Below are 11,593 nucleotides of genomic sequence, written 5' to 3'. Positions count from 1 at the left end.
ACTCTGACATAAGTTTCAGAAAAAAATATGCCCAGTTATGCAACTATATATATATATATAAATATATATATATATATATATATATATATATATATATATATATATATATATATATATATATATATATATATATATATATATATATATATATATATATATATATATATATATATCACAATTTAGAATCGAAGATCATTTTAAAATGAGTCAAAAAAAAGCATTAGGCTATCTTGTTCTCAAATTATAGTCTTCAAATATGTACTGCTTAATATTTTGATAGAATATAATACAATATCTCTTGGTACCATTAATTAAAACGGCTAGCTTGGCGTAATTAGTTTTCGTTTGTATGTTCTTCGAGAAGTCAAAGTTAATTTGTATTGCACTTGGCATGTTCCTATCCTGATGAAGAATATAGTATTTGTTTAAGATATTTAAATTCTCTGAGATAAGACATGACATATATCTTTAACTTGTTGGTATTGTTTAATGTGACACATGTAGTTATTCTAAAAAAAAAACTAATAAATAGTCTTTCAAATCTTGCTTTAGGCCAAAGAAACAATTCAAATAAAGTATTAGTATTCCGCTGCTGTCTTCATCGTATGTACACAACAGGAACAGTCAAATATTAACAGATGGTTTTACAATTCAGGGGTGTCGTTGCTAGTTTCCAATATTCTTTAATTTTCAGTATTGTAAGATAGCTCCTACTTGGGTTTCATAAACTGTTTTGATAATACAAGGAGCTCATAAGAAACTGATAAAAGATCAGCATGAGTTTGGAGATCTTTCTAAAAGGAGATGTGTACTATGGTGATGTCAAGGGAAAGATTCCTCATGGTAAGGGTAAATACACATGGTCCGATGGTACAGTTTATGAGGGTAGTTGGAAAAAAGGAAAAATGACAGGTGGCGGACGGATCACTTGGACATCTGGCACAACCTTTGAGGGTGAATTTTGTGGTGGCTACCTTGATGGATTTGGCACGTTGACCAATCCAGATGGGTCAACATACATAGGGTCATGGAGGATGAACATTCAGCATGGGCTTGGGAGAAAGCAGTATAGTAATTCTGATGTTTATGATGGTTCTTGGAAAGAAGGAGTACGTGAAGGAAGTGGTAAATATGATTGGTGTAATGATGATATGTATATTGGAAACTGGAAAGGTGGATTGATGTGTGGTAGAGGGGTGATGAAATGGCTGAATGGTGATCTGTTTGATGGTTATTGGCTAAATGGGTATAGACATGGGTCAGGTGTTTATAGGTTTGTTGATGGGAGTTATTATTTTGGGACATGGACAAAAGGAGTCAAAGATGGACGTGGCATGTTTTATCCTGGAGGAAGTATTAGGTGTCCATCATCTAAAAGATTAGGCAAAAAGAAACGAAGTATAAAACGCAGTTTATCTGACAAAATTTCCATTAATGGATTTTTTAAAGAGTTGGGTCGAATATCAAGTAAGAGGATTTCCACTGGGGGTTCTGTTAGGGAGTTCAATACTGATATATTATCTTATACATCTGATGAAGGTGAAAGTGTGGATGATGATGTAGGCGAAAGTCTAGATGACAAAAGTATTGTAGTTTGTGAAAGGGAATACATACAAGGAGTTTTGATTAGCGAAAGGATTAAGAATAATGCAGGGGTGTTATACAAAAAGGAAGAACAGCGAAAATTTCATATGAAAGAAGTGGAAAGGAAGTCGTCTTTGGACATTTTTGAAGGCCATAAAAGCAGTTATCTGATGCTTAATCTCCAGCTAGGTATCAGGTATCCTTCTAACTAAGAGGCTTTTTATTTTTGATTTATGGGCTTAATGGGTTAAGCAATCTGAACAGCTATACATGGTTGTTTCCTTTTTACTTAATCTTGACAGAGTTAAAGCCAAAAACATAGATTAATGTCTTAAGACACTAATCTTTTACCTATTTGCTCTTTTCTTTTTCTCTGGATACATTGCACATTCGAATTGATGAATATTGTTGTAATTGATTAATATTGAGAATTTTGTTTTTCGGAATATGAGGGTAAAATGCTCATTGAGTTTCATTCAGGTGGTATATTAAGTTTAAAAAAGAAACAAACCTCAAAGCCATAACCTTCATCCAAACAGACGCCATTAACATCTGAAAATTTGTAGACACATCAGCACATGTATTCTTGATTGTTCCATTCACCCAACTTTGAGTTCCAGTTCCTTTCTTGATTTCTACCCGATTTCTATCCAATTTAATTCTAAAATGTCTTATGGGACTTGATTAAAGGTACACTGTGGGCAAAATTACACCAGTTCCTATGCGTGAAGTTAGATATTCAGATTTTGGAGAACAATCAAGAATAAGGATGTATTTCCCCAGGAAAGGCTCACAATTAACACCTTCACATTCTTCAATAGATTTCTATTGGAAAGACTATTGTTCTATGGTCTTCAGGTATCTGTATACTAGTGTTGATGTTTTTATAGCATTAAAACATGTTGATGGAGTTTGCTTCTCAGGAATTTGAGGGAGATGTTCAAGTTAGATGCTGCAGATTATATGATGTCCATATGTGGGGATGATGGTTTAAGAGAGCTTTCTTCTCAAGGGAAAAGTGGCAGCCTATTCTATCTCTCTCATGATGACAGATTCGTGATTAAAACCTTAAAAAAATCCGAGCTCAAGGTTTGATTCTACCAACACATGAATATGGTGCTTTATGAATGCTATTTAGCATCTTAATGTTTTCTACATGTATATACTAACAGAGATTATGGCGTAATTGATTTTTCTGTATATTGCATTGAATAAAATACCCTCTATATAAGGAGATATACAATTGATACACCCTTCTAATGAGGAGATAAAATAGGGAAGGATACAAATAAATCATAACTAAAATACACTTCCTCAAATACTAAAGAGTCCGTTAATATATACTACTATCTCTATTTGCATTTTGCATGGCTTAAGAATTGTGCAATTTTTTTCTAGCTCAATAGTTAAATCCAACTGAATTTGCTGCTTTTGTGATTTTAGTACATCCACAACTTGTTATGTCTCTTTCACTCTATCCAAATGGCTTAAGAATTCTACAATTTTATTTCTGAACAAAAAGTAACTATTGTTTATATGATAATGTGATTTTCTATAGGTTTTACTCAAGATGCTTCCAAGTTATTACAAACATGTACATGCTCACGATAACACCTTGATCACCAAATTCTATGGCCTCCATCAAATAACACTAAGAGTTGGCAAGAAGGTATATCATATTTATCTACAATGGTGTCGTTTCGTTTTCTTTTTCCCCCATTAAGTCTTGTATGTAAAGTGAGTGAATGATGTATGCCCGGATAAAATATTGTATACATAACAGTTGCTTTTTTGCTACACAGAATAAACAGTTATCATTTTACCATTACATTCCCAAAAACAAATTCCACTATTTTCATTTATTTAACAAACATCATCAATTTTAATGTGAAAGGAGTTGGGAGGAAAAACAAAGAAGGACAAGTAGGGAAAGGATTAGTGTCTTAATACATTAAGCCATATTTTTTTGGCTTAACCCTGTAAGTCATTCATTCCAAATTTAGTCAAAAAGAAAGAACCATGTATATAGCTGGCCGGATCAAGTGGTTAGCTCATTAAGATGATTCGGTAAAAAAAATAAAAATAAATAACCTCTTATTTTGGTTTTATATATTATCGTAATCAATAGAAATATTTTTTGTGTTGATCTCAATTTTAGGTACAATTTGTAGTTATGGGAAATATGTTCTACACTGAACTTCAAATTCACCAACGTTATGATTTAAAGGGTTCTTATCACGGAAGAAATACAAATAAAGATGATATAGAAGTGGGTACCACATTGAAAGACCTTGATCTTGCTTATGATTTCCATATGGACAAGTCGTTACGTGATGCACTTTTCAAGTAAGTTTGACTTATCATCAACTATATCACTAGTTTCTATTTTATACTATAAGGGGGCATTTGATTTGTATAATGTTTTTTAAAATGAATGGAAAGGAAGTGAAATATGAGTCGCTTCGAATATTGAGGAATTGCGATATGCTATATGTTTGGTTGGCAAAAAATGTGTAAGTGTGAGAATCTTGAAGCCTCTTCTCATCAAGAAATCACATACAAATTACACAAGAAATTATCTATGTAAGGAAAGTATGGCTAACATATGATCTATGTCTAGTTTATATCTAATATGGATACAGGTGAAAGTAATACATATCTAGTGTAATAGTCTCATATTGTCATAGTGGGAGTTTGACGGATGCACTCTATTCCAAAACTCATTAAATAGAATCGGTGATAGACCTTATGTGAAAACATTGGCTAGTAGGTACCAATGTTGTAAAAATTCGTAGGCAGTATTTGGTTGGTCGACTAGGGACTAGCAAGTACTCGGCCTAAGCCGAAGTAGTTAGATTGATAACGTGTTAAACATTCAATAATTGATATGAACTCTTTAGTAGGGTAATCACTTAATCTCCAGCCTTTTTTTCTGGTTCCATCAAATTTGCATTAAAATAGATAAAGTTAAAATCAAACAATAAAGGGTTTCATGAATAATTGAATATATTAATTACTTAACAATTATAGTTGCTTTTTTTTTTAGGAAAATGTCAAAATTCACGATCTTGACTGATTTGGCCGAGTTTTTCCAATGTGACCCTACTTTGATCGAGCTTGATCAATTCCGATTATTTTACCGATTTCTAGAAATCATCTTGGTATATACCCAATTTCAAGTACTCAACCGAGTAGTTCGAGTTTTATGACAATGGTGAGTATCGAGATGAAATTTATAAAACTCATACTTCTCATTTTGCATCTTTTTCCCGAACAAAGTGGATGTTCATTTCATTGTGCTTTGTGCATCGGTGTTGGAGTTCCCCACTAACTAAATTGCACTTATATTATCACAATACACAATTGTGGCCAGAGATTCTTAAGAGCAGGTTTCGTTACCAACATTCTCTGGAGATCGGATTTGCAGTTCCTTGGTATTCGACTTTAGCACTAGACTAAGATAAAGACTATGTTTGGGGGACCACAAAATCAATTCATCAATGAGGGAAACATAATAACCACATGTTGGTCATCGGGAATTCGGACATCCCCTTCCTCCAATCTGCATTGATGTAGAAAACAAGATAAATGGAGTGAGATTTTGTGAGGTGTAAATCGTGAGTGATCATATCGTAGATGTAGCAGTAATCTATTGAAGCACGTTCACATGATCCTTTGAGGAGCATTCTTGACTTACCAAAAGATCATTTTCGTGACGTCTAACTGAAATGCCAAGAAAGTAACCAAGTAGTCTAAGTTCCTTCATAAAAAATTCTCATGTAAAGAGATCCATAAGAGAGTGTGGTAGTTGATGAGAGGAAGTGGTTAGAATTATGATGTGATATAAAGTAGAAGATACGCCACATCATTAATATGTTGATAAGATAATTAAATAGCTAGGTCACATATATTATGTATCAAACAAATTATGTCCATGAAATCTATACAACATTCGTATGAAGCACGTGTTGCTTATTTCAGACCGTCCAAGGACATACAAGACAAACGTTATTGAGATGTTAATCATCACAAACCCTATTGGTATAAATATATATATATATATATATATATATATATATATATATATATATATATATATATATATATGGTTTTTTATAGGTGGCCATGAAAAAATTCATTTTTGACATCTAGTTGATGTATAGGACGTGATTTTGACACATCAAGGTTTAGTACGGTTCTAATGGTAGTTGGTTTAAGAAGCGGTCGGTTAAATTCTTATGTAAATAAATATCGACCAACTGACAATGAGCATCCCCTACTATGCATGCTTTATACTTCTCAAAACGCTCGTCTAGTTTTAGTTTGTGTTTAAAAAGCAAATCGATCTAACCATATCTATATCTATATATATATATATATATATATATATATATATATATATATATATATATATATATATATATATATATATATATATATATCATGGTTGTCAAAATCGCAATCATAGTCGTAAGATTTTATGATCCTACGATCCGATGTACGAAAAACGAGCATGATCGTAAATGGATCGTAGTTGGGGTAGGATCGCAGGTAGGAACGTAAGATTGTAGGTAGGATCGTAGGATCGATATCAGCTCTTATTCTACCTTCCATTGATTTTTTTTTTCTACTTTTTTTTTTTTTTTTTTTTTTGCAAATGAAACTTTTTATACTACTTTATGTCTTTACCGTTTTTTCAATTTACAGTTTATCATTTTGCGTTGTGATTTATAACTAATATCTTGAAGTTTTTATATCCTTTGAACAAATAATCAAACGTTTGAAATATTTTTCATATTTTTAAAATTATAAGTTAAAATTTTGTTTTATTTTGTGGGATCTTAAGATCCTGATTTCGATCTTGCAAACCCAAAAATGATCCTACCTAGGACCCCGATTTTGACAACCTCCATATATATATATATATATATATATATATATATATATATATATATATATATATATATATATATATATATATATATATATATGGTCTCGTTCGGGTGAGGACTCAAAAAATAGTGAGGGTAATTCTCCATCACCCATTTCATTAAGAGCACAAACGTCAAACTCAAATTCTTAGTCGTCGTGTTTTCGCATGCGACTCACGTCCGTAGTAACTAATACGGACCTGATGATTTAATCACATGTGGCGAATATCCATAGAACGTCATTTAAGTGGATTTTATTATTTATTTTTGTTTTTATTTATTTTTCGTAAAAAAACTAAATTTAAAAAAAATAATTACATAGATATATGTTCGGTTTTAACGTTTTTAATTTATTTTGTTTTTTATTTTATTATTTTCCTTTTTCTCATTTTCTTTCGTTTTTTTAATATATTTACTACATACTTAAAGGTACTAGAGTTTTTCTTTATTTTTGTTTTTATTCCTTTTAATTTTTTTTATTTTTAATTTTAAACTAAATATCGATTTGAGTTTTTAATGTTTAACAATTATAAAATTTTAAATAAAAAGAGTATTAAAGATCATAACATTTTTCGTTCATGTCTTTTTTTAATCATATTATTTTGGATCATAAAATTTTGAATCAGTAATATATTCAAATAAAAATAGTTTTTCTTCAAAACAACTTACGAATCATTATATATTTTTAATCATAGAAGATATAATTAAGTATTATAAAATATTTGAGTCAAAATATTTTTAGATCATAACAAATTAATAATCATAAATAAGTTAAATCAAAAGTTTTTTTTGAATCATAAATATTTTGAATTAACACACTTTGGATCATATTATGGTCAACAATTATTAAAGAAAATTGTATTTCTAAAAATTAAAAATAAATACTTCAATACATAGTTTTGAAAATTTCTTTTTTAAAAGTCACTAGTATATTGAGTAGAAGTATCCCTAAAATTTTAATTATTTTTGGAGAATTTTTTTTTTTTCAGGTTTTTTATAAAAATAAAAACAATAATAATTGTTTTGTCAAATTTTCATAATTTTTTTTACATAACAATGAATAATAGGAAAAAAATCTTATGCAAAAAAACTTGCTTTTGGAAATCACATATTGTTTTAGGAAGGATATGATTATTTTAGGATATCATATGCTCTGGGAAAATATTTAGGTAATAAAACGACGTAGTTTAATGAGATTTAGTACCTAAGGTTAGTTGGGACTATAATGTATATTCATCTTTCCATATATATATATATATATATATATATATATATATATATATATATATATATATATATATATATATATATATATATATATATATTCAATAAAAATATAAAAATTAGATATAAGGAATATATAATAATAACTTTTTATGTGTTAATTTAATTCCACTTCTTTCCAACCATACAAATACAGACTAATGCCTTTATATTCGAAATTCATCATATTTCAATTCGTTTGATAGGTATCATTTCTTCCAAAAATATGAATATTTTATTAACCAAATGACCCATGACTTTACTATTTCATTGAAGTTCCCTCCTATTTTTTTGCAGACAAATCAAGCTTGATTGTATTTTTCTAGAATCTCAACGGATTATAGATTATAGCCTTCTTTTGGGATTGCACTTTAGAGCTCCTGAACATCTGAAGAGTCTATTGGAACCACCAGATGCATTTCACAAGTTGCAGAAAACTCTAGGTGAAAGTAAATATTTTTATTCATATTATTATTTAGAATTATTTAATAATTTAGAGAACTATTGTGCTTTCTTAGGTCCACTACGTCATGTGGATCATTCTATTCCTCCAAAGGGACTTCTTCTAGTGACACATGAACCGAGTTCTGTGAACACTGAACCGGGTCCACATAGTAGAGGAAGTACTTTAAGGGCATTTTCGGTAGGTGACAAAGAAGTTGATCTCCTTCTTCCTGGTACTGCAAGGTATTCCATATGCTCTTTGTTTAGATTTTTGTCAAATGATAAGTGCAATGGTGAGGCATTTTTTTAACATTTAATACTACGATGGAATATAATCCCAGGCATGAACTACTTAATGAAATGGATCATTACATTTCATTATAATATTTTGTTGTCTCGAATGAATGTGATGAATTATTCAAATATGGTGCATGTTATCCATAATTTGCCATCTAATTGAAATTTAATTGGTAAACAGGGATAAGAAAGTTATGCTGTAAATAATTTTCTTTAAATTCAGATATTCCACAATGTCATTTCGGTGTACATGAAAAGAATTATAATTTGTTCACATATTTTCCATTTTTTAACTAATCTTTAGAAAAAAAAAACTTTCAGGTTACGGGTGCAGTTAGGTGTGAACATGCCAGCTCATGCAAACCATAAGGTCTCTCACGATATTTCTGGTTCCACAGAAGTCAAACTTTATGAAGTATATGATGTCGTTCTCTATCTCGGTATAATCGATATACTGCAAGAATACAACACAAGGAAAAAAATAGAATATGCTTATAAATCCACCCGCCATGATCCCATCTCAATATCCGTTGCGGATCCTAAATTTTACTCCAAACGATTCTTCAATTTTCTCGAAAAGGTTTTCCCTTCTAATACTTAATTATGATATTTATATTTTCAATGTAACACATGATGTATAAATATATTTACTTATCGTATGTACAAAAATATGTTAATAGTTATATCTATATGTGCATTATATTGTATTTGGGTATGTGGTTATCTATCATTTGTACATAAATATATTAGTAGTTATATGTGCATTATATCGTATTTCGGTATATGGATAAAGTGGTAGACTTTAATCCTTTAAATGTACATATATCAATGATTCGTACAGTTCATTAAACATCAACCACCTAGAATAGTTTGTGATGCACCCTACTACCCCCACTCCTACCAAAGCTAATTGTTCAATCACTAATCCATCATTGTTTCTGTTTTGACTTTTGACTATTGAGTTTAGAAACTTTTGTCCGTCTGAACAAAACAGCACATGGGTCTTTTCCTTTCAAAAAGTGCAAGGTTGGATTGACCTTTCTTTTTCTAGTGTTACAACTGTTGTAAGAATTATATATATATATATATATATATATATATATATATATATATATATATATATATATATATATATATATATATATATATAAGTTATCGTGAGAACTAAGAAAAGCGTGTGACCTTGCGAACTAATAATTAATTCATCATTTTTCAACACAAAAAACATCAATCTTCTTAAAATGGTGTGTCTAAGACATATCTAGGCTAAAAAAAATTAGTTATTTTTGAAATTTGCTTGTATGTACAATCAGTTGTATGTACAATCAGCAGTTGCATGGACTGCTAATGAGGACAATCAATAATCATATGGACAACAGATGTGCACAATCGGCATCCATATGGACTACTGATGAGCAATCAACAGTATGTATGACTACTGATTGTGCTCATTAGTAGTCCGTACAACTGTTGATTTTGTTCATCAGCACTCATACAAAAAAAACAAAATAAATAAAAAAACATCAAACCTTATATATATATATATATATATATATATATATATATATATATATATATATATATATATATATATATATATATATATATACTAGCCGTTTAGTTACGCCAAGCAACGAATGCGAATAATTTCTTTTAGAAATTAGTTTCTAGAGACAATTAGTTTTTTTGTGACAATAGTTACTACATCTAAACAATTATTATTAAAAATTATGGTAATAGAAAAGAAATCAATAAGAATTAAAAATAAAATGTTAGAATTCTTTACAAATCTACATGAACACATCATTTATTAATTTGTTTTATTATTTGTTTGTTTTGTGAAATCAATATATTTTATTAGATTGTTTCACTATTTGTTTGCGTTTTTCCATATATAATAATATTTATAAGAGATTTTATGTAATAGGTATCATTAAAAGAAGGAATTATCAACATTATAAATGATATTATTGATATACCATTTTTAAGTTGTAAAATCTCACATTGTATTAATTTTGCTCTTTTCTAATAGTTGTCTACTATAATTAAGTGTCCATAGTGATGCACCACATTTCCCGAATCATTAACCATATTCATAAAGTTAAACTCATGACGTAATTTTAATCCTAATTTGAATCTAAAACTTTTTAAATTTGTTTAAAATTAAAATGTATTTTATATACTAACGGATGTAATATAAAACACAAAAATTTCTCAACATATGAACAACTTAACAAAAAAATTGGAAGAAATCAAAGAACTACAAAACGTTAAGTTTTTGCAAAAAAATTACATGGAAGAAAATCAAACAAATACAAATAATCTATTACAAACATTAAAATTAAATTGCCATTACTTTTAAACCAACAAAACGTTTTAAACCAACAAAACGTACTTTGTTGTTATCATCACTTGTTAATGAAATGATATAACTTAACTAATGTTGTTAATATTATATTCTAAACCTTCTAATTACAGTCTCTGATTTTTTGCTAAGATTTGTTACAATGAGTAACATCCCTATATACCTTGTTTAATAAAACAAATTGCTAAGATATACCAAAATAATAGATTGTCACAACATTCGCTTTTAATAACAAAATAAATGGATCCAGTCCCAACAGCCCCAAAAACAGCAACATGCTTTGGGAAGTTGCAAAAAACAACGGCATACTTTAGGTCTTATACAAACAAAAGTCAAAAAAAACATGGGTCTATAATTTCTCAGTGATTCAAAGAGGTTTTCAGCCTTCATCATCCCAATTATTTTTTGGGTGAATCCTTGCATAGCTTCCTATTAACATCAAGTACTTATGCCACAAAGTCAGGGTTATATGTGTCATTTAACAATATTCCTCCAAGAAAATTTTGAATGAGAAAATAAAACCTTAAATAGATGTTCTGAAGCGAATAGACGGAACTTATTGAGGCTGCCCCAGAAACTTAAGAAATGTCAAAAGGACAAAAATGCCCTCGGTACCACCTAAAAATAAAGCTTTACTCCAAATACACACACATATGGGGCCGATAGGGCATAACTGCGAGCATCATACCAAAGCATTTACCAAATAGAT

General features: G+C 29.5%; 1 protein-coding gene across 4 annotated transcripts; it reads left to right on the top strand.

Moving 5' to 3' along the window:
• Positions 1-568: 568 nt before the first annotated feature.
• On the top strand, positions 569-9,226 carry LOC145015609 (phosphatidylinositol 4-phosphate 5-kinase 7-like). Of its 4 annotated transcripts, none has more exons than XM_078974079.1 (8): positions 574-1,780; positions 2,275-2,442; positions 2,508-2,673; positions 3,143-3,253; positions 3,812-3,930; positions 8,076-8,221; positions 8,297-8,465; positions 8,841-9,226. In XM_078974079.1, the coding sequence occupies exons 1-8, from the start codon at positions 777-779 to the stop codon at positions 9,118-9,120; spliced, it is 2,163 nt and encodes a 720-aa protein (XP_078830205.1). In that variant the 5' UTR covers positions 574-776; the 3' UTR covers positions 9,121-9,226. The 4 variants fall into 4 exon arrangements, with proteins under 4 accessions (XP_078830206.1, XP_078830203.1, XP_078830205.1 ...); XM_078974078.1 differs by having other exon boundaries at positions 575-1,780; positions 3,743-3,930; XM_078974077.1 differs by having other exon boundaries at positions 572-1,780; positions 3,743-3,930; positions 8,076-8,465.
• The last annotated feature ends 2,367 nt before the right edge of the window (positions 9,227-11,593 follow it).

The sequence above is a fragment of the Lactuca saligna genome, chromosome 9 (genome assembly GCF_052625555.1).
Source record: "Lactuca saligna cultivar CGN05327 chromosome 9, ASM5262555v1, whole genome shotgun sequence".
In the NCBI taxonomy this organism is placed as follows: Eukaryota; Viridiplantae; Streptophyta; class Magnoliopsida; order Asterales; family Asteraceae; genus Lactuca; species Lactuca saligna.
The sequence above is the reverse complement of the archived record's forward strand: the minus strand, read 5'-3'. Positions and strand labels throughout refer to the sequence as shown.

Coding starts and splice junctions, on each gene's coding strand:
- LOC145015609 (XM_078974077.1), top strand. CDS start 777: ATGAGTTTGGAGATCTTTCTAAAAGGAGATGTGTACTATGGTGATGTC. Junction 1,781..2,274: donor AATCTCCAGCTAGGTATCAG/GTATCCTTCTAA, acceptor ACTTGATTAAAG/GTACACTGTGGGCAAAATTA. Junction 8,466..8,840: donor CTTCTTCCTGGTACTGCAAG/GTATTCCATATG, acceptor AAAAACTTTCAG/GTTACGGGTGCAGTTAGGTG.